The 24,645-nt window shown below is 43.0% G+C and overlaps 1 protein-coding gene across 1 annotated transcript in view; it reads left to right on the top strand.

Annotated features, from left to right (window-relative positions):
- LOC142488391 (uncharacterized) overlaps positions 1-24,645 on the top strand; it is a 106,038-nt gene that overhangs the window by 33,238 nt on the left and 48,155 nt on the right. The window contains exons 2-3 of the mRNA XM_075588871.1: positions 3,517-3,763; positions 4,044-4,157. Of these exons, the coding sequence (XP_075444986.1) occupies positions 3,745-3,763; positions 4,044-4,157 (133 nt within the window). The 5' untranslated portion in view covers positions 3,517-3,744. The remainder of the gene's footprint in view (positions 1-3,516; positions 3,764-4,043; positions 4,158-24,645) is intronic.

The raw sequence follows: 24,645 nt of genomic DNA, 5'->3' as shown, positions 1-24,645 counted from the left end.
ACTGTAAAGAGAGGACATCAGCGTTAACCAACGGTACCGGTAGGGTCTGGAAGAGATAGCGCACCTGGGTAGGAGGTTCATTTTAATACTATCCAAAAGCCAGGGTGTGCAGCGCACAGCAATGAAGAGAGCAGGTCTTGCAAAAATAAGTCCTTTATTGATAATTCATAAGGTTGTGGGACAGCAGCAAACCTTCTACGCGTTTCGTTCAAAAGAACTTTATCAAGAAGTGCTGTGTGGGGTAAAACTAACAATTTAAATACAGCTGATTTGCCTGGTTTCGCGCCAAATGGTGACGTCACTAGACGTCTCTAACCAATGAAATACATGATCTCCGCGCATGCGCGCGGCGCCAGAGTGCTAGGGATTCCTTGCTCATACCAGCCGTGCTCAATCACAGGATGTACGCCCCTCCGGGCGGTTCCACCGATGAGAGCACGCCTCTGACAGTCACAGGGGAACACCCACTCCTCTCCGCTCAGCGCATGCGCTGATTGATCACCCTTCCCCTGTTTCTTCATAACATAACGACCACAAGGGAGGCTAAAAGGGATTGGAGATCGGTGTAATACCAAAATACATATAGAGGAATGAATAAGCTAGGGGATACAAGGCAATCAGCTGCAATATATACAAATAACACAGTTAAGTATAGGCAAAGTATGAATATTCACACATACAAAAAAAAAACATACATGTATGTAATAATAAAGAATAATATAATTATTAGTTAGAAAAATACATATAACAAGACAAGAAGGTTTGCTGCTGTCCCACAACCTTATGAATTATCAATAAAGGAATTATTTTTGCAAGACCTGCTCTCTTCATTGCTGTGCGCTGCACACCCTGGCTTTTGGAACATATTCTACTACAGCTGCACGCTCTGGAAGGGAGATTGGGGAAGGAAGAAAAATACAGTGAGTACAATACCTGGGGCTAACCCAATGAGGAAGGGGGGGTGTCCTTGGGCAACCCACCCCAACCTTCAGGGTACCTTATGCCCTCTTAAGCCTCAGTACCACTAATCATTTATTTGTCATTTACCCAGTTCATGCTCCCTTCCTTTAAATACAGTCCCAGCACTTTTTGAGCACCATTTCAAACACACAAACCTCATTTTAATACTATGAATTCTCCCGAACCATGAAATACCATAATCGGCCCATACTCTGAGGTCCTCCCTTAGAGTCCTGAACAATTTGGAGTAATTTGCTTTATAGAGTGAATTATATACCCCGAGGTATTTGATAGAGGAGGCTTGCCATTTGAAATTGAAATTTATTTCTATCAATTTTTCTACTGGTCATGGTAGATTTATGTTGAGGGCTTCTGATTTGGTCTGATTGATTTGAACCCAGAAATTTGATTACATTTTCCCAAAATCTCAAAGACATTGGGCAGGGAGGTGAGGGGTTTAGACAGTGTCAGGATCACGTCATCCGCATACAGCGCTACTTTATGAGCTTGGTCCTTTACCTCTATCCCTGAGATATCGGGGCTTAAGCGAATATGCGCTGCTAGAGGTTTGACACACAGGGCGAATAACAGCGGGGACAGGGGGCACCCCTGTCTTGTCCCGCTACAGATCTTAAATTGATCGGAGGGGAAGCCCTGGTGTCGGACCCTAGCTGTAGGGCCGTTGTATAATGCCAGGATGGCCTCGAGAATCCGTCCTTCAAAGCCAAATGCTCTCAATGCCTCCCTCAGGTACGGCCAATCTATTCTATCGAAGGCCTTCTCCACGTCCAGACTCAATACCATCGACGGGATATTACGTTTCTTGGCCAAATCAATCAAATCGATTATCCGTCTGGTATTGTCTGCCGCTTGCCTGCCTCCGATAAACCCCACCTGATCCGGGTGTATTAGTCTGGGAAGGACGATACCCACCCTGTTGGCGTAATTACCCATTGCTCTGGTGCCCTTGGGGACAAAAAAGGGGTGAAACCTTGGTAAGAGGGGGTACCAAGGGACTTGTGTGGGGGAGCAAAGTTACACTCCCCTTGTGTAGGGGCAAACAAACTTTAAGCCATAGAACTGCTGTCCCACGAGCTTCCAAGGCCCCACAAACCATAATTATAGGTAGTATTACCGCACACATAACAGAATTCTGAAAACAATATAACTTTTCAGTAGTCCATAGAGCGAACCGGAGTCTCTCTGAAACCTGAAACTTTTACCTACCATAGGTAAACAACACAAGACATCACTCCCGGGGTGATGGAAGGGAGAGAGTAGAGGGGCCACCCAACCCCGCCCCAGTCCAGACCGCCATAACGGGCTCACTTCACCTAACATCTCGTCCAGCCACATTCCTCCCTCCACCAAAGCAGAGATTCTTCAAAGAATTTGAGGCCCTATTCTTGGGGTGCTTTATTCACGGTGGGATGGAAGGAGATACCTGAGACAGTGAAGAGGCGGCCATAAATTCCTCGAAGGGAGAGATGGTAAGCCGCGTCGTATACAAGTTTGGCATAATCCTTCTGTGATTATTCTGGACTCGGGGCAGGTCTATTTGTGCTCAAATTAGGGGAACTGCCCAGAGAGCAGTCCGTGTACATTGAAAGGTAGGTTCGCTACAGAGCACGAATGGAGGATCAGTGCCCCAGATCCGGCTATGGTCTGAAATAAAGGAGGAAAGCTTAGCTAGGGAGTGAGTGATTCGGCTGTCAGTGTCTATGTGGCTTGACCAGCTAAGCATGTTTAGTGGCCGTGTTTCTGGTCACCAGGCCTAGCGAGGATAAACTCACTGAGTGCTGTTGTTTTTGTGCGACGTCTCTCCCAGTTCAAGGCCTTGTAGCCGGAAGAAAGCTGGGCTTTCGTCCAGGTCTCTCATAGCGATGGTATTGCCTTCTTTGACCACCACTAACCTGAACGGGAAGGCCCAGAGGTATTTTACTCCCGCGCTCAGCCTGGTCGGGATCGGCAGGAAGCTCCTGCGCCTAGCCAGTGTCGATGGTGATAGATTCTGGAAGACCATTAGAGGGATATTTTCAAAAGGCAGATCGGAAGGAACCCTCATCGCGCGTGTGAAGGCCTCCTTGGTTTTGAAGTAGTGGAATCAGAGGATGACATCTCTGAGGTTTTGAGACTGGTGGGCGCGGTCATAGAGCCCTGTGACGGTAGTCTAGGTGTAAGGCCTCCTCAGTTTGGTCAGGTAGGACTTGGTTTAACCATTTGGAAAAAACTCTTCTGGATCCGTGATTGACTCGGGGATGCCTCTGATTCTGATATTGTTTCTCCTTTCCCGGTTCTCGGAATCCTCTTGTTTCTCCAAGATCTCACATCTGTTTGTAACAGAACCTTTCAATTGCCATAGAGGTCCCTCAGGTCCTGCTTCCTAGCCATGACATGAAGTTCCTGTTTGAGGATGAACCATATGTTGTTTTTTGGTGCCCCTGTCTTCTACGACTCTTTTGGGGTTAATAATCTTAGGCTTGAAAGCTCGTACTAAATGCAGTATATTTGTCCAATAAAACAGATCATTCCAATTCTGTTTTCTCTTTTATACAGACACATTCTGACATCCAACAAATATAGATCAAGGAACCTCTGGTCAGCACCTCCAGTGCAGCACTGCCCACTGCCAGCACCTCCAGAGCAGCACTGCCCACTGGCAGCACCTCCAGAGCAGCACTGCCCACTGCCAGCACCTCCAGAGCAGCACTGCCCACTACCAGCACCTCCAGAGCAGCACTGTACACTGCCAGCACCTCCAGAGCAGCACTGCCCACTACCAGCATGGATCCACGCTTGTTAAGTAAGTAAAGGAGATATTTTGGTGTCTGAAATCTGCAAGGAGGGAATATGTGATTATTTTGCAGTTATGCGAGTCAAACACCCAAACAAATCTTGTTTTCTTATATTATCTTCAGCAGGTAAGACGATAATATATTTTCAACTAATTTTCTGCCAGAAGGGCTAGTAATACATTTCTTTACGAGAGGTAGTATATTATACCAATATCAGAGGAGGTGAAATCACAAGAAGAGCCCCCACTCCCAGCTTTACATGATGGATTTTCCTTTTCTTATTGCCAGGTTTCCCTGTGGTTGTGCTGAAGAGATTACAGATTAAATCAGGGGAAAAAAAGGCGAACACGGAGGAAAATCTGACCCCAATAAAGAGTGAAACTGTTCCATTTCCTGTCTCTGGTGAGTACCTTTTCTCCTTTGTCTGCAGAAAGGGATGTTATCTTGTTACAAGGAGCATGGTCACATTTAGCGAATATGTATGGTTAATTGCCTCTCATTGGAAGTCCCCAGGCCTGCTGGGTGTTCTGGGACAAGCCACATGCAGCAGAGTTAGAAATGCAATATGGCTCTCAGACACGTATAAAGGTTGGAAATGCAGAGTTATGGGCGTCTGACCATCAATAGATGCGATAAAACGCATTACGTAAAAACAAATTTAAGGGACCCTTCCCCTGTCTGACCAGTGTATTCTGCCTGTGCTCATGTATGGATGTGAAACTGAAACCCTAAATGTGAATATAATTGAGAAGCTTCAGACAACGCAAAGAAATATGGTGAGATGTATGCTGGGTATTACCCAAAGAGCACTATGGGTAGGGAAGGATAAGGGGGTGGAGGGGTTAGGGAAGGAAGACCCCCGCTGCAGCCTGATAAGTGAGTGTATTCACTGTGGGGCAATAGGGCTAATAGGCATAAGTGATACAAAAAGAAATCCCCTTTGAATGCACTCGCAGTGTAGTGTGATAAGTTGTATTCTTAAAACCCTTTAATTGTAATATTACAAATGATTATAAGATTGGTCACATACAATAAGATAAGGAGTGGCAGTGTAGATGCTGTACTAACATGCACACTGCGGTGCTGTCAGTGCCTTACAGACTAGCGCGATTTCAATATCAACCAGCAATGATAAGGGTTAATCCTGAGCCCATTGTCATAGCAACAACTAACCTATAATATCCTGACCTTCGAGAAAGCGTAGACACGAGAAACGTACGTCAGGTGGTAAGGGCGTCATGATGCGGAACGGCTAATTTTGTAGCATACCGGACAGAAGAGATATATTAGTAGCTCTCTTCACTTTAACGAGGCTATAACTTGATGCAGGCCTTGAACCGCACCTCCAGACTTTGGCTGCGCTTATAGTGCCGGCACCACGACGTCGCTACAAAACAAATGCATTGAATCTGTAGCATGCGATTATAGTAGGGGCGACGGAGCGACCTGATTCCCTTTAGTCAGTAGAATTTGATTATTACAGTGACTGTTTCACCATGTGACAGGCTATAACCAATCAGATAACTTCTGATGCAGTGTGTGTGTGTGTGTGTGTGTGTGTGTGTACACTATATTAACAACTTTAAAATAGTAAAGTCTCCCGTCGTTTAAAGTAAATTCAGCATACAAACACAAATTACAACTCCCCTCCGTTTCTGCCTTCCCCCTTGCTCTTGTCTCCGCCTTTCTGTCTTCCCCCTTGCTCTTGTCTCCGCCCCCCTGCCTTCCCCCTTGCTCTTGTGTCCGCCCCTCTGCCTTCCCCCTTGCTCTTGTCCCTGCCCCTCTGCCTTCCCCCTTGCTCTTGTCCCCACCCTTCTGCCTTCCCCCTTGCTCTTGTCTCCGCCCCTCTGCCTTCCCCCTTGCTCTTGTCTCCGCCCCTCTGCCTTCCCCCTTGCTCTTGTTTCCGCCCCTCTGCCTTCCCCCTTGCTCTTGTGTCCGCCCCTCTGCCTTCCCCCTTGCTCTTGTGTCCGCCCCTCTGCCTTCCCCCTTGCTCTTGTCCCTGCCCCTCTGCCTTCCCCCTTGCTCTTGTCCCCATCCCTCTGCCTTCCCCCTTGCTCTTGTTTCCGCCCCTCTGCCTTCCCCCTTGCTCTTGTCTCCGCCCCTCTGCCTTCCCCCTTGCTCTCGTCTCCGCCTCTCTGCCTTCCCCCTTGCTCTCGTCTCCGCCCCTCTGCCTTCCCCCTTGCTCTTGTCTCCGCCCCTCTGCCTTCCCCCTTGCTCTTGTCTCCGCCCCTCTGTCTTCCCCCTTGCTCTTGTGTCCACCCCTCTGCCTTCCCCCTTGCTCGTGTCCGCCCCTCTGCCTTCCCCCTTGCTCTTGTGTCCGCCCCTCTGCCTTCCCCCTTGCTCTTGTGTCCGCCCCTCTGCCTTCCCCTTGCTCTTGTGTCCGCCCCTCTGTCTTCCCCCTTGCTCTTGTGTCCACCCCTCTGCCTTCCCCCTTGCTCTTGTGTCCGCCCCTCTGCCTTCCCCTTGCTCTTGTGTCCGCCTCTCTGCCTTCCCCCTTGCTCTTGTCTCCGCCTTCCCCCTTGCTCTTGTCTCCGCCTCTCTGCCTTCCCCCTTGCTCTTGTCTCTGCCCCTCTGCCTTCCCCCTTGCTCTCGTCTCCGCCCCTCTGCCTTCCCCCTTGCTCTCGTCCCCGCCCCTCTGCCTTCCCCCTTGCTCTTGTCTCCGCCCCTCTGCCTTCCCCCTTGCTCTTGTCTCCGCCCCTCTGCCTTCCTCCTTGCTCTTGTATCTGCCCCTCTGACTTCCCCCTTGGTCTTGTCTCCGACCATCTTCCTTCCCCTTTGCTCTTGTCTTCGCCCCTCTGCCTTCCCCCTTGCTCTTGTCTCCGCCCCTCTGCCTTCCCCCTTGCTCTTGTCTCTGCCCCTCTGCCTTCCCCCTTGCTCTTGTCTCCGCCCCTCTGCCTTCCCCCTTGCTCTTGTCTCCGCCTCTCTGACTTCCCCCTTGCTCTTGTCTCCGCCCCTCTGCCTTCCCCCTTGCTCTTGTCTCCGCCCCTCTGCCTTCCCCCTTGCTCTTGTCTCTGTCCCTCTGCCTTCCCCCTTGCTCTTGTCTCTGCCCCTCTGCCTTCCCCCTTGCTCTTGTCTCCGCCCCTCTGCCTTCCCCCTTGCTCTCGTCTCCACCCCTCTGCCTTCCCCCTTGCTCTCGTCCCCGCCCCTCTGCCTTCCCCCTTGCTCTTGTCTCCGCCCCTCTGCCTTCCCCCTTGCTCTTGTCTCCGCCCCTCTGCCTTCCTCCTTGCTCTTGTCTCCGACCCTCTGCCTTCCCCCTTGCTCTTGTCTCCACCCCTCTTCCTTCCCCCTTGCTCTTGTGTCTGACCCTCTGCATTCCCCCTTGCCTGATGTCGCTCCCCTTGTAGCAAGAGACGTCTCCCAAAAACAAATTACAACTTTCGCTATGGAGACAGGAGATGTCATTTGTAGCCGGCACTATAAGCGCAGCCGTAAACACACACGGAGTGTGCCTGTCTGCAACCTCGCATTTTTGCGCTGTTTGACTCACTATCCGGACCAGATGGGTTACATGTAGCTCACCGCAAAATAATGTGCCAGTTAAGTGTTCCAACTACACTATTTGGATACTCACTGCAGAATGTCGTAGTGATTTGGCTGACAAGCAGCATAATCTGTGATGTGGGGGGAATTGGACACTTATTTAAGGACAGGGAGCACTACAGAAGATACAATTGTGCTTTCAACTGTAAGATATACATCTATCTAATTGGTCTTCGACTATGGTCTAAGATCAGCGGTGCGCAAACTGAAGGGCGCGACCCCCAGGGGGGGGGCAGGAGAATTTGTAGGGGGTTCACGGGCGGTTACAGAGGCCCTGCGCCTCCCCCAGGAATGAAATGCCGGGGGAGGCGTGAGGCCTCTAACTCACCTGCTGCCAGCCGGGTCTTATTTATTATTTTGAACAATTAAAATCCATACATATATATGTGTATCCTTTGAAAATATATTTCTTGAGTGTTTTATATATATATATATATATATATATATATATATATATATATATATATATATATATATATAAATATACTTTTTCATTTTGTTCATTTTTTCATTTTTATCAATATACAGTATATTTTCTGCAAATTTATTTTGACCCTTTCAGCATTTACTTGTTTTTAACATTACATATTATTGCTATTTTTGAGACTCTTCAAGTCTAATTTCAGTTTTAGTTTTTAAAATTCTCACATTTTTTGTCATGATTAAATCATGAGTTGGTTGTTGTTAGAGAAACATTTGGTAGTTAATTTTTGTGTTATGTTTGTGTATATATATACACACGTGTATACATATTTCATCACATGTTCTTTCGTTAGTTAGATTTCTCTTTTTGTGATTAAATACAGTGTGTGCATATTGGATCCCACCGGGTGTGATGCTGCTTTCCTGCATAGCGGTACACTCCCCACTCAAAGTTTCAAAAGCTAGCATTTCATGACTTGCACTACATCTTATGCAGTGTATTTGCTCCAGTGTCCGTGCGGTTTACAATACGTGGGACGTACCAGCAGGTCCCTCAAAGTACGGATACTGGAGCATATAGGGAACATCAGGAAGGGATTCCAACACACAGTGTATCCAAACACTTTCCTCTGCATCCCAATAGCAATCCAGCAGGCCTGGTCTATAGAGCCATCGAGCATGTCCCCGGCAAATGGAGGGGGAGACAGGTTAGCCAACCTGTCTCACAAGGAGACATTCTGGATTTATAAGCTCAAGACACTCTGTCCATCAGGGCTTAATATTGACAGACTTGGGGGTCTTTATATAAATGTCGATAATATGCATGAAGCAATAGCACTTTGTCAGCCAAGCATGCCCCCTTTTTTCCATTCGGCACGCCCACCACTATCCTATTTAGGGATACTGTTTCCCTCCTTTAGAGACTCACTTAGAGACATGGCAAGAAATTTGGCATCAGAAAATCAGTCCATATACCTTTGAGATATACGTTGTTGCCTCAGACCACCTGTGCCAATATATTGTTACTATCACTGTCATTGATTATGAAAGTTGCCGTTATCAGTTATTTTGGGCCCGCTTATCCTCTCATCAAATGTAGGAACTTTTCCATCTTTTGCATCAAGTGTGATTAATGTCAGTTAGCTGTTTACCATCACTGTCTATGGATAACCACTACTCCATTTACTAGCACCCTTTGTTGTGCTTATTTTGTGATTATGGCATATGTTTTCAGTCAAGCTCTCTATATTGGGCGTATACAGAACTTTGTACATCAGATGTGAGCAAATTCAGACGAGTATTTAGTAATATCTACCTCTGCAATAAAGCACATGCTGTGCCTGTTTTTATGATCGTGTTCTTTTATGATTGTTTCATGCGGTCCATTGTACTCAGATGAGGGAGCCTCATCAAAGATGCCATTTACCCTTATTTTAGTTCCCCCTTCAGGGACTAAAAGCCCATATTCTTTTTATTTTGTATATATGTAAAAACATGTTTTTTCATATTCAGCATTAGACTACTATTCCCATTACATTGCAGAGTGCTTTCTTAGGATTATAGGTATGTCTATGCTATATTGACATCACGCAGGTTATTAGCACTTAAAGGCATGTACTCAGTCTCTATTTGTGGCGTTTCATTATCAGTACCTGTGCATAGCAATGTCTTGTATATAATGTATACCCTGTTCTCTTACGTAACTGTATTTGTAACCATGTGTAACGGGTATTCCCTCCTACCTGACCCACCCAATCTCACATTGGCCCGTGTGGTCTAACCAGTCCCCATATATGATCGTGTCTGGTGGTGCACCTGTAGGCAACAGGGCTCCTGAGTCTCCCGCTTGATGGAAATAGGGGATGTCATCCAGACAGGCAGCTGAGGTAGTGGGTGCGAGTCCTACCTATATCACGTGCAGCGCCTCCACCTCATCAGGATCTGTGCTTCCGCAGGGAGATGATCCTGGTGAGGAACTCCTTCTTGGTGGTGACTGCCACTGTTGAGTAACTTCACACACACACAGTGGGGGTATCTTTGAACAGGGCATCTTTATTGATGTTATCGACATGATAGTCTGCCCCTTGCAGCTGTCAGCTTTAGCCGCACATTTCTCCGTGCTGTGCCTTTGCCAGGTACGCCCTCCCAATTGGAGTGGGATCCCCCTCTCCCCGTAGGGAGATCACCCCTGTGCCAGATCCCTGGACACAGTGTGGCCTTGACAGGCTTGATTTGGAAACCAGTGCCACTAGTTACAGCACTAGTGGGCACAAAGCTATCCTGTAATCCCTTTTTCCGGAGCCAAACACTTCAGCAACAACAACCTAACTTTACAGTGTTGTGCCTTATATACCTCAGGGGACAGGCACATCTCTGATGTCACTAACCAGGGACTCAGAGCATGCAGCCACTCCCATCCATACATAGTGCACCTCACCAGGGTGTGAGGGAAAACCTCCATAACTACTGCTGGCATTCCTGTACTTACCATGGTTTACTGCCAGCAGGGAAGATGTCTGCAGTCCATTATTATGCATGGCTACACATGATTATTTGTCATTTAACTCTATGCCCAGGACATACTGTACTTGAAAATGAGAGGTAACTCTCAATGTCCTGGTAAAATATTTTATAAATAAATAATTGACAAATTTGGGGATTTCATTTTTTTTTATTTAGTTAAATCTGGCAAATATCTATTGCATTGTTTTCTCTAAGCCGCGCAATTTATTCTCTCCTTATTATGAGGGGGGGGGGGAGGGGAGAATTTGATTTTAACTTTTTTTTAAAATTTTTTTTTTAACAAGTTCAATGTGCCATTGTTATTCAAAGCATTGTAATGCTCAATGCAGCCTTGTGTCATATGAGCGTGCGTATGTATGACATGCAACAGCCATGCTTGTCATTAACCAGGAAGTGGAATTTCTCAGCTGGCCAGGGACAGCTAGTTTGAAACCTTGCAGCCAAAGCATGAAACATTTCATTGTGAAATTTTATTAAAAGGTGATCACACAGACAGATAGATTTATCACATACAGTATGTGCTGTGCCAAACAAGCATTTAGAAAGTACCTTAACGGTTAAGAAATATGTCGATTAATGCTTTAAGTATACAGATACTATAGTAGGTATGTGTAAATACACCCCAAAGTACGCTTTAGTGCCCATGCGTCAATGCATTTACGGGCTATGGCACGCATACAGAACATTATGCGTGTCATTGGGAATTACAGTTACTACTGCACAGTACATTATATTTACCTTCATTATAAACCTTGCCAACCAGGTGGAGATGACCCAATGTCAGGGGTATACTGTGCGTAGCTGCTAGTGTCAACCATGTAGTCGGGATGCAGGCTGATAGTTTGGTCCCTGCTGATGATATTGCGACAGGTAGCCAGACGGAGCCATACAGGTATAATCAGATTTAGGTTGGTACTCCGGTAAGGGGTTTTCAATGCCGGTTGATCCGTAATGGTAGTATTGGTATGGCAGGTACTCTGGCTGGTAAAACTGTGGTCCCAATCTTTCTCTTTTTGAAGTTGCCATTATCAAATATACCCACAAAAGTTAGGTGTAGTGACCAACAACCTTAACACTAAGAATAAACTAAACGATTTAAAGACCCCTTCAAAGACATTCTTTCGAGGGTTCTGGAAGACTCAGGGGGCGTGGCTAAGAAGGTTTTCAACAAAAGAATATATTGAATGTAAGATATCATTGGCCTAACACCTATTTGCAAGAATAACAAATACAGACCATACATACATAGATATAAGGAGAACAAAAGAGGGGTTGCACCCGCTCAACCTAGTGTGACCGCTAGGGTCACTTGATCAGACTGGTGCAATAGGGCAAGGGGACTAATCAAAACACAAAGAACACTGTATGATGCAAAGACACAATGCATACAGATAAGGCCCTATTGATGCACTCAAAGTCTGAAGGGTAGGTCACCCTAATAAAAAAGCAACAACACAGGAATAATCTGAACCAAACCTATAAATGGTATAAAGTGAATGCTTTATTAGGTGGGTAAAAAACGGTACCAGAATAAATGGTGAACAGAATGAACTAAATACAGTATGTGCTAGTGGGGTAAGTAACCAAATAGTTAATCCAAAACGATTGGAAAACTACACATAAGCACTATAAGTATCAGATAGCACACAGTCAATGCCTGTGGTATGAGGCAGTGAAGGCTAACTGAAATGGATGACGTCACTGGAGCACTTATGAAAAAACGTTATCAATATTTATATTTTATAGAAAAATGCATACAAAGTACAGAAAACTAATAAAGAATTTGAAAAATGACAGAAAACAATAATCTCCAGAACTGTGCCTTTCAAAGCATAGAAGAAACGCTAACATGTACGAGGATGAGAAGGGCAACACAAAAAAATACACCCAAAAAACAAAAATGACTAAATCATAGGGTACACATCACAAAGCATCTATTTATATGCAAAAAGTGCAAAAACGTCAGTCAAGAAGGGGGGCAACGTTTTGGGATCTGACATCCTTCTGGCCAATTCCCACCTATAAAACCGCAGTACTTCCCTTATGATGTGTCCCACCTCAGTAGTTTGAAACTCGAAATAGACAGTCACACTCGGCTCATCTGGACCTCTCATTCCCATGTGTAGAGTAATGTTAGCCGCAGCAAAGATCTAATATTGCCGCAGGGCATCTGATGTCATCAACATCCACCAGCTGATCTACATCGCACGATCAGGAAAATTCAACGAGAGCCCACCAAGGTAGGACAGCGGCCGGGTTACTGTAAGTTGTCATGACTACTCAAACCAGGAAGTAAACAACCTAATTATTCATCCAGCGGGAACTCCGATCACAGGTAGGATACATGGAGTAATATAAATGGAAAGATATTAGTCCAAGGAGATATCAATTAAGTAATAATCCCTGAAGAACAGGGCATTACTGGCCAATAATGCCCTGGCTGAAAGAGTTGATTATTACTACTATAGGCTAAATGTAGGCTTATTTCATAAATAATAGACACTTTTGTATAGTTAAATAGATTTTGTTATTCAAATAAAATGGTAAATACATGAAACCACCTCTATATACACTTACACTGCAGATATCTATATCCACACACGCACACAAAACAGCACACCACACACACACACACACACACTGGAGCTCTAGACAGACAACCAGCACCTCCTCTACACAGCAGCTCTACACACACACAAACTCTGCTGCTACACATGCTACACCCATAAACACTGCTACTGACACTCACACACACACACACACACACCGTTAAATGTCCTTAAATTCGCTTTTTCTATAGACTCACGTCAGCATAACAGAATTCAGCATTCTTGTCGTTTGCACACAAAAACAAAACCTTTATTTTGAAAATAATTACTTGCATACAAAAATAGTAAGAATGACGATGGTGATGTTTCAAATAGATTGATATTCTTAAGAATAGTTGCACATAGTAATCTTCTTTCGGTTAATATTCTCTCCGGGTATTAACATATCTTTTTTCCTGATCACCCTGGCAGTGGGCACCATTGGGTTAATCCCTTCTCACTCTAGGTAGGACAGGAAGTAGACTTTTGCAGGTAGGCCATATAAGGCCCCTCCCTCTACCTGCACACTAGTCTTTTTCCTGTCCTCACAGCTAGGTGTAGGATTTGTTATTTTTTAACAGGGCTCACCTACTGCACTTTGTGCAGATAACCAGGGTCTCACCCTCTCTGCCCTGAAGCTCCGCGGTGCGCCCTACGGGGGGCAAGACAGAGAGTCGGGGGTGCCCCTGTTGGGGGGGGGAAACAGCTGCAGCGCGAGGAAAGCTTAAGTGCAATGCCCGGCGATCGAGGCGCACAGCAGCTACAGCTGGGAGCCATGGAGGCCCAGACTCACCGCATAAGCGCATGGACGCTGCGGTAATGTACCCGGCAGCCCGCCACACGCGGAAGGGGGAGCAGCAATAGCTGCGAGCGGAGGAGCCTCTTTCAGACCGCAACAGCGTAGCAACACGGCGGTACTACCCCAGTAATCCGCGGTGAACCGAGGAGGTTCAGAGGACCGCAGGTGTATCAAGTATACTGCGGAGAAGGGTACAGTGCACGTAGCCGCTCGGGAGCGCGCGCGTGCAGGCCGGCAAGTGCGTGCACAGCACGCGAGCCGTGCGGGAGCACGAGCACTTGATGACGTCACGGAAGCGACGGCCACACGGTGTATGTGTGAGTGAAGCTGCAGCATGGAACGCTCAGCAGGGAGAAGCCAAGTGCTGGATATGGATGCAAAAATGGAAACACCCAAAACATCAGTTCCCAAGATTAGGTGAGTCCTTAGTTTAGTTCTACAATGGGAAAAGAGAGATGGTGTATATATATACATTAGGGTGTATGTTTAGCATTTATTTTGTTTTTATAATTTAGTGCGTTGGTTACCCTCCCAGAAGCGGAATCTTCTAAAGGGGCTGGGGAATCCCTGCAACATAAAAGTAGAGGAAAAGTTGCTAAAAAAACGAAGTGGTGTTCAGCTTGTGAGAATCCAGCTGTTATAGGAAAGAAATTATGCAAAGAATGTATTAAAACTGCAGCAGGTGATACCAGTGAACAGATGAGCACTTTCCTTGTGTTGATGAAGGAGGCAGTTAAACAGAGTGTGGATGAAGCAGTCCAGCAAGCTGTTAACCCTACGCAAAAAAGATCTAGATCCCAAACCAGTCTGGATAAAGGGAAAGGTTTTTCGTCAGATGAGTCTGAGGTTGATTGTTTTCAAGTATCAGAGGGAGAAAGGGATTCATCAGAGCTAGAGATTCATGAGGAAGAATCTGAATTTGATATAGAAGTAGTGGATCCACTTATTAAGGCCATGAGGCTGGCATTGGAGCTAGAAGACTCGGATGAGTTAACCCATAGAAAGATAAACTTTTTGGGGCAAGACAAAGAAAGGATAGAGAGTTTCCCATCCACCAAGTAATTAAAGATCTTATTCAGGTGGAATTGGCCCGACCAGATGCCAAAATATTTGCGCCTAAAAGATTGGGGAAAATGTATACATTCCCACAAGAAGAGGTGAGAAATTGGGAGGTTAGCCCAAAGGTGGATATTGCTATTTCCAGAATAGTAAAAAAGACCACAATCCCCTTAGAGGAAGCAGCGTCATTAAAGGACGCTATGGATAAAAGGATGGATTATGCATTAAAAAAAGCATATGTTACGGCAGGAACAGCCTACAAACCAGCCATAGCAACTACATCAACTGCTAGGGCTATGCGAGTGTGGATTGCCAACATTGAAGATGCAATAGACAAAGGTGTAAAAAGAAGTACTATTCTTAAGGCGTTGTCAGAGGTGAAATGGGCAACTGATTACATAGCAGAAGCCTCATTGGATACAGTAAAAATAGCAGCCAAGTCTATGGCACTAGCGGTATCAGCAAGAAGAGCTTTATGGCTCAGACAGTGGATGGCTGACACAGCATCAAAGAACACCTTATGCACATTACCATTTGAAGGTGTATTCCTATTCGGCAGCAAACTAGATGCAATAATAACAAAGGCATCAGATGGAAAGAGCATTTTTTTACCGCAGGAATACAGAGCCAGGAGATTCAGTCTCCAACAGATGAATAAAAATCAATATAAAGAAGCAAAGGCATACAAGCCTGGTAGGGCTTCTCCAAGGCAAACAACATGGAGAGGTGGCCAGAACCGGCATGGAGAGGATCATTTGCAAAGAATAAATCCACATGAAGGTCAGAGGGCCCAGCAGTTGTCCGTAGGAGGACGGCTGAGAATGTTTTCCACAGCATGGGCCCAAACAATACAGGACGAGTGGGTGTTACAAACCATTCGTCAAGGATACAGTATGGAATTCAGGGAGATACCAAAAATAAATATGGGGGTAATAACATGGATACAGTCCAAAGAAAAGAAAAGGCAGATGAATACGGCTTTAAGGAAATTACTACAGGCAGAAGTGATAGAAAAGGTACCTCAGGAAGACAGAGGAAGCGGAATTTATTCCAGAATATTTTTGGTAAAGAAGCCTACAGGGGATTACAGAGCAATCCTAGACCTAAGAAAGGTAAATTCATTCTTGAAGATAAGAAAGTTCAAGATGGTGTCGGTAAATCTGATTATACAAGAGGTACAACCAGGAGACTGGATGGTGGCGATAGACTTAAAAGAAGCTTATTTACATGTACCAATAGCAAAAGGGCATCAAAGATTCCTAAGGTTTGCAGTAAATCAGGAGCATTATCAATACACAGCACTACCATTTGGTCTGGCAACTTCCCCAAGGTCGTTTACAAAGGTTCTAGCCCCTCTAGTGGCAGAGATGAGAAAAAGGGGGGTAGAGATATACCCTTACCTGGACGACATCCTGATAAAATCAAAGGATCGGGAGAAACTCCAACAAGACCAGAAAATGGTAATAACCTTCCTAGAACATCACGGTTGGTTAATAAACAGAGACAAGAGCCATTTGGTACCCACTCAGCTCTTAAGATTTCTGGGAGTAGAATTCGATACAGAGAAAGGAGAAGTAAGATTGCCAGAGGCAAAGAGGCAAGACATAGCCATACGAACAAGGAGGCTCAGAAAAGCTACCAGGACTTCTGCAGAAGAATGCATGAGACTCCTGGGGAAATTCGCTTCAACATTAAGCGTCACAAAGTGGGCAGCGTTGCATATGAGACCTCTGCAAAACAATTTTCTGCAACAATGGAACGGGAATCACAAAGACACAAGACAAAGAATCTTGTTACACCCACAAACAAAACAAGAGTTAAAATGGTGGGAAGATACCCGAAACCTGGTCAAAGGGAAAACGCTACAACCTGTGCACTGGTTAAAAATTACAACAGATGCGAGCAAGACAGGTTGGGGGGCTCAGATGGGAGAAGAAGTGGTGCAAGGAACCTGGGGAAATCAGGTAAACCACTTACCATCAAATCTGCTGGAATTAAAAGCAGTACAAAAGGCCCTAGAAGTTTTCCAGGACAAAATAAGAGGTGGCTGTATAAAAATAGAATCAGACAACAGCTCTGTGGTCAAATATATAGCCAAACAAGGAGGAACCAGGAGCAGAAAGCTGATGAAGCTCACAGCAGAAATACTCGGTTGGGCAGAGTGCCACTTGTCGGATATTACAGCCATACATATCCCAGGACTAGAGAATGTCACAGCAGACTTTCTAAGTCGCAATATCATTCACCCAGGAGAATGGGCGTTAAATCCAGGAGTATTTCAAGAACTGGTAGAGCGATGGGGTCAACCAGACATCGATCTGATGGCGACACACCAGAATCGCAAAGTAAGGAACTATTGTTCCAGACAGTTTCACCCAAGCGCACAAGCTACAGATGCTCTCAGTCTCAAATGGGACTTCAAATTGGGATACCTGTTCCCTCCAATTCCTCTGATTCCAAAAACAATCAGGAAAATCAGAGAAGACAGAGCAGAGGTGATATTCATAGCACCATACTGGCCAAGAAGGCTTTGGTTTACACACCTGGTAAATATGGCAGTGGATACACCATGGCACATACCAGATCAAAAAGGCCTGATGCAACAGGGGCCAATATGCCATCCGAAAACCAAACAATGGGCTTTGACGGCATGGCGATTGAGCGGGAGACATTGAGACTGAAGGGTTGTTCAGAGAAAACAATTCAAACCCTGTTACAAGCAAGGAAAAGTTCCACATCAAGAGTATATCATAGAATTTGGCTTTGCTTTGGTGATTGGTGTGAAAAAGAGAAAGAAAATTTCCTTTCACCAAGAATTGTATCTATAGTGGAATTCCTGCATAAAGGATTTGAGAAAGGTCTCAGTCTCAGCTCATTAAAAGTACAAGTGTCGGCACTATCAGCTTTGTTGGAAAGAAATCTGGCAATGGAAAGATTGATAATCAGGTTCTTTCAAGCAGTTAAAAGGTTAAAACCTCAAATTAAGAACAGGGTTCCTACATGGGACTTGTCTTTAGTCTTGGATGTATTAACAGCAGCTCCGTTTGAACCAATACAGGAGATAGGCCTAAAATGGTTGTCATGGAAAATGGCGTTTCTGATAGCAATCACCTCGGCAAGGAGAGTGGGAGAACTACAGGCGCTATCTGCTAAGGAACCATTCCTAATCATACATCAAGACAAGGCAGTTCTTAGACCGATACATCAATTCCTGCCAAAGGTGGTATCACAGTTCCACATGAATCAGGAGATTGTGATCCCGTCATTTTGTCCAGAACCAAAAAATAAGAAAGAGGAAAGGTTACACAAATTGGACGTGGTAAGATGTCTTAAGGTGTACCTAGAAAGGATGAGAGATATCAGAAAGTCTGACAAATTATTTGTCATTCCACAGGGACCAAAGAAAGGACAAGCAGCATCAAAGACTACAATTGCACAGTGGATTGTGTCTTGTATCAAAAGAGCTTATGAAAGCAAAGGACAAGATAAACCTTTGAACGTGAAGGCCCATTCTACAAGGGCCATGGCTACTTCATGGGCATTCAAAGCCCAGGCTACACCAGGGCAGATATGCAAAGCAGCTGTATGGTCCTCATTCAATACATTTTTGAAATACTACAGACTAGACGTACAATCATCAGCTGACGCAAGCTTTGGGCGTAGAGTCTTAGAAACTGTAGTGAAATAAAGTGTAAAGTGTATTAATAAAGGTTGAACTGATAAGACATTAAACTGGTGTTGTCTATTCTGATGTATCCCTCCCTAAAATTTGCACTGCTTGGGTATGTCCCAATGGTGCCCACTGCCAGGGTGATCAGGAAAGGAGAAAATTTAAACAACTTACCGTAATTTTCTTTTCCTGGAACCATGGCAGTGGGCACATAGTTACCCTCCCTATGTATGTCTAATGCCTACAGTACCGACACACTTTATTGCAGTGTGGTCGGTACCGCAAGCCGGGATATTTCCCGGCTTGCTTGTGGCTGCCCCTCGGCGTGCTGACACGCGGTCACGCGTCTTCGGGAGCCTGCGCCCCCTGCACGCGCGTCCAGGGCTCCCTGAGGGAGCCCTGGTGTCCCGCGATCTGCGGGACGGCGGCAGGGGGTTCCGGGGGACCCGGCGGACCCGGTAGCGGTAGGGAGAGCGCCCCGATCGGAGGGCGCTCTTCCGCTGCTTCGGCGCGCGCCCGTCACACTCGGGCGCGCGCCAGGCTACTGCTGCGGCCAAGAACGGGCAAATGCTCGAATAAACTTGGCCGCAGCAGTATCAGTTATATATTTTCAGCTATGGAAGAATCGTAAGACTAGTGTGCAGGTAGAGGGAGGGGCCTTATATGGCCTACCTGCAAAAGTCTACTTCCTGTCCTACCTAGAGTGAGAAGGGATTAACCCAATGGTGCCCACTGCCATGGTTCCAGGAAAAGAAAATTACGGTAAGTTGTTTAAATTTTCTCCTTTCTCCTCTTCATGGTATTATCAATCTGGCCTGGTCTTTCTTCCTCTGGCCTATCTTCTCTCAAGCTTACTAAGCTCACTGTTGTATTTATCCAGATAATATTCCTTGAATCAGCTCTCTTAATATATATTTCTATTCCAAATTAGGTCCTGCAGTTTCAAACTATGATTGCATAAGAAACAGCACACATATTCTAAACATAGAATACCAAATACTGTATGGACTGGAAGATTCTGAGAGCTTTTGTCACAGCCTCTACTCTCAGCTAAAGTCACAGTTGTCTATAGTCACTCAGTGTAAAACCTAAACAGGGTTTCTGCCTACTCTGACCTTCTAGGACAGCTGCACCGTCAAAATAACTCTATAACTGAACATACAATCAGATATATATATATATATATATATATCAGACAAATATGTAGATAATAGTATTTGTAACCATGTATTCTTTGTCCCAACTCTGTGCCCAGGACATACTTGAAAACAAGAGGTAACTCTCAATGTATTACTTCCTGGTAAAATATTTTATAAATAAATATGAAGGAAAGTCCAGACTATTATACTGTATACTTTAACATTCTGCCTTTGATAACAGATTCATTCATTACAATATAATTATTGCTAAATTGGATTTCTTACAGCCCCCCTAAATTAGATTGTAATAGAATCACTATAAATCATTCAAACAACCGTACATATCACATTAAAAAAATATCAAATAGAATGTCAAAATACAGCATACTTCTGAATTACTCTTCCTTCACAATACATATTACCAATAGTTGAAAAACAATACATCATGTTATAACAACGTACAATGATTAAGACAAATGAAATATTTTCCAATACTGTTACATTACAACAGATTTCTTTAGAAACTTTGCCCATTAAGCTTGTAATTACCCATCATGTTCTATCTCTTTTAGTTTACCTTCTTCATGTTGAAAAACAATTTCTGCTTTTAATTGTTTTTGTAACATCTGTAGTAAACCTTCATCTTTTTACATTTCTTCAGTCCATTTCTCCCAAGAGAACTCAAACTCATTTATTTGAGATATATTAAATTGTAATGGAACCATATTTACATCTCTCAAAAATGTGTAAATATATTCCTATTGGATTTCCTCCAATACAATTTAATTCTTCAATCATTAAAGGTTTTTAATGTTTCAATACAAAGTTCTGTAAGTCTGAACGATAAATAATCTTGACCTGGCGTAATAAATTTAAAACCAGAGACAGAACATAAAACACAGACAGGGCTCAGTTTTAGCACATCCAGTGAAACTCATACACGGTACAATGCCTAAATATATATGTATAAATATCTAATAAGTAAAATGGTCTTTTAGTTTGACATTTTTGGCCAAAATTGTTGTAAGCCCCTGAGCCAACGGCACGGCAGACCACATTTCAGGGGTCCCTAACGCTAATATAAATTCTTAATAACCTGTGTAATAACAGGAAGAATGATTTATAGTAAATCTGTCAATAGTAGTTGCAAAATTCTAAGTCTGATTGAAGCTTTTATTAACCTGTACATTACCAGGAAAAGCACTCTGTATTAGAGTTGTCACAACCATCCTGCAAGCAAGCAAGTTCCCCTGAGTGGAAGTAATACAGAGTGCTTTTCCTGGTAATGTACAGGTTAATAAAAGCTTCAATCAGACTTAGAACTTTGCAACTAATATTGACAGATTTACTATAAATCATTCTTCCTGTTATTACACAGGTTATTAAGAATTTATATTAGCGTTAGGGACCCCTGAAATGTGGTCTGCCGTGCCGTTGGCTCAGGGGCTTACAACAATTTTGGCCAAAAATGTCAAACTAAAAGACCATTTTACTTATTAGATATTTATACATATATATTTAGGCACTGTACCATGTATGAGTTTCACTGGATGTGCTAAAACTGAGCCCTGTCTGTGTTTTATGTTCTGTCTCTGGTTTTAAATATATATTGCCATGCTCAGTAGCACTCCTCTGTGACACTCATATGCTTATATATATGTTGTGGTTATTTTGGGGGTTCAATAGGAGCTTGTTAGGTGTCCAGTATGCCTGGCGTAATAAACAAATTATTTTAGAATAAAAATGTAAACAAGCGTAAAAAATCTATCCGTTAAGTCTTGCTATAATTGTGTAAAAAATAAAAATCTGGATATTGGAGACTATAAAATAATAACTGAATATTACAACCACTATTTCTAGTACTATTATAGGAAATAAAACTCTTTCCCCAATATGGACTTTTAAAGAAAAAATAATAATACTTGTACATACTGTACATCACACCCATAAATCTGTATAATTTTGAACCAATAACAATTCTTCTAGCAAACTTTGTTGTACTCCTAGAGATGTAATTCCCCGTTGTACTTTTTCAGTATTGATTATTTCTTTCAATAGTCCCAGTAGTAATAAATACAATAAAAAATAGTAATTTTGTTCTTTTTCCTAAAAATGGAAAAAATATTCAGTCCCATTGGTGATGACTCTTGTTGATTTTCCTCATTCTTCTTGATCCCGATCATCCAATCTGATTCTTTATTCATCACATAATTACATAAGACCTGTAAAAATACAGCAGTATCATTATATTGGTAAATATATTTAACCTTAGTCCATCTGGACCATACACTTACAGTACTGTCTACATGTTACATACATAAATCACAAACATAACCTTTAACATAATGTTAACTATATCATTAGATCCTTCTCAATTTGTTTATCAAATTCCTTTTTTCCTAAAAAAAATGATCATAATTGTCAACTACTTCCCACCATTTTAAAATTTTGGAAATACAGAAAACCTATTTTCATTCCCAAATTTTAAATCCTATTCTACCAACTGATTATGGATGATACTTTAAATCTTTATTTAATCCCTAAAATTTCACATGTAAACTTTCATCACACTGAAATGAGAACCCCTAACTGATTCAAGAATGCGTGGAAAACCCCATCTGGAAAAAACATGATTCCAAAAAACTCGTGCTGTAGTAATTGCATAATTTTGCTTGACCAGAATGCTCTTAACCCATTTTGAAAACACAGCTCTCGTAATCCAAGCATATTTTAACCCATTCTTCCCTGAGGGTAAGGAACCATTGTGATCAATTTGTCATGTGGACCATGGGCCATCTGCTGGTGCAATACATTGGAAAGGTGTTTTTTGTCTTTTGAGCCTAGGATTTCCTTTTAAACTTTCCAAAAGTGTCGCTTGTCCTACGTGACCCAAACTTTCATGATTTATGGCCTTTTCTTCATGGACACGAGAAGGCTTTAAATCAACCCGGGAAATAGCAATGGACGTATCCTTTGCCTGTTTCTCTGTAAAGGAAAGGAGCTGCGTATCTTTGTGTCTGACTGTCGCTGTGGCACTAGTCTCTGTAAGCACTACATTCTGTTCTGTTAAAACCTCTTCCTTAGCCAAGGAATCAACTATTGCATTTCCTTCAGTGAGAAAATCCTGTCCTGTTTTTTGTGTTATCTGGAAATCTTTCTTAAGTGTTGGAATGATATCTGCAACTGAACCCATTACTTCTGGCAATCTATACTGACATTGACCATCCTGTCCCTTTATATTAACCATCTTATATTGAAATCTGCCACAATCATTTTTTTCCTGTGCCCACAATTTTGGAAAGATTTGCACAATCTGCTTGAGACAAAAATTATCACTGATTTCAGGTAATTGAAACTCACTGGTGACCATTTCAATTGGACAAACACTTCTCTCGTTACCATATTCAGAAGGATTAATTAACAGAGGCTTTCTGCCTTTAGAATCTTTCCAAATTGCCTTATTGCCTAAATCCACAATATTACAAAGAGGTGTTCCTGACAACATTGGTAACTTTTCTTTTGTTACACTTAACTGTGCCTTGGTATCTATTAAAAACTCTGTATCAAACCCCCCTAAGGTTCCTTCTTTATCCAAAGTTACTGGAGTTAATACTTCAAGAGGACGTGGTTTCAGATAGTCTATTCAGGCTGAATTAAGTCTTTCGTCTACGTAAATTATGTTACAAACCTGTTTGTGTGTGAGATCATTAGTGTCTGTAACTAGCCATGATTTCTGTAATTTTTTTTACAAGGAGAGCATCCCGTGTTTGCTTAGGTGCTGTGTGCTGAACAAATACATTCTCTTTCCGCAAACGTTTTTGTAGATCTAAGAATTTGCCACAGTTTCTTCTATAATGCCTTATTTCTCCGCAATGAAAACATTTTAAACCTTGCAGCCGCAAAGGCTTGTCTGTTCTGCAGTTGTCACTCCTGTCACTGTGACTGTTCCAAGAGCTTTTACCCTTTTGAGTGTCATGAAAGGCATTTCTATCATTAAAAATTTCTGAGATTTTAAATCTGGGATTATTCTGCAAAAGCTGACGTCTAATATCAATAAAAAGAGCAGCAACTTCTAATGATTTCTCAGAAGCAATTGCAAATGTTACTGGATCTAAAAATGTAATTTTTTTTACAAATGCTCTAATCATTTTCTCTTTAGAATCTTGATCAGAAAACAGTAATTTGTATGCAGTCTGGAATTTTAACAAACTCAAAAGTATCCTCTATAATTTTGGGTTTAAGAGTCTCTAGAATATCAACGGTAATGGTTTGTTGGCCAGTGGAGATTTGGATTAATTGGCTAAGCCTGTCAATGCAGGAACCTTGTATAAAATCACCATTATGATCCTCTTGAGGCATGCTGACAGGCGCATTTTTAACCTTCGACTCATGTGAGTTGGTAACCAAAGTTTGTAAATCTTATTTCTTTGTTCCTCAGTCAAATTAAATCGAACTGTATAAGATTAAAAAATGTCTGCATTATGAAATGCATCCAGGTGATTTTTATAATCAGGTATATCTTTTAATACCTTCATTAAATGACCGTGAATTTTTAAATTCAGTGTGGCTGCTTTGTCAAGAATTTTTTTCCTTGTCAATTCTGTACTGCTAATGTCAGTCACATCTACGTCTGCACTAGAACTAGGAATAAAAGACGCCCCTTAAGTATCTTTTTTCTTTTTGTCTTTACCAGCAGCGCATGCAAATTTGATATTAGATGTTTCAATTTGTTTTTCTAACTCATGTATGCGTTTATGTAAAATGTTACAATTTGAACATTGATCAGTTTTTACAACTTCGATTTTATGCGATTTCTCATCATTGAAAACCATCAAATTAAACACTTTAATCATTTTCATGACATTTCTTAATTTTTTCTTATTTTTATGCAGTTAGTATTTTCTTATCTATTCTCTCATTTTCTATTTGCGCCTGAGCCCATAGAGAACACCTCAATTCAGCATCAGTAGATGTATGAGGTAACACATTTAACATCATATTACTGTAATTTGCATATGAATGAATAAATTCCATTACTTACGTTTTGTTAAGTATTTTCTTTCCCCGAAAACTTGTGCTCCAAGACTCGAATTGTTCTCCCACAAACGTCACAACGTTTCTTTGAAGAAATTCCACGCTATTCCATTCA

This window comes from Ascaphus truei, chromosome 2 (genome assembly GCF_040206685.1).
Source record: "Ascaphus truei isolate aAscTru1 chromosome 2, aAscTru1.hap1, whole genome shotgun sequence".
Lineage (NCBI taxonomy): Eukaryota > Metazoa > Chordata > Amphibia > Anura > Ascaphidae > Ascaphus > Ascaphus truei.
This window is presented reverse-complemented; position numbering and strand designations above follow the sequence as displayed.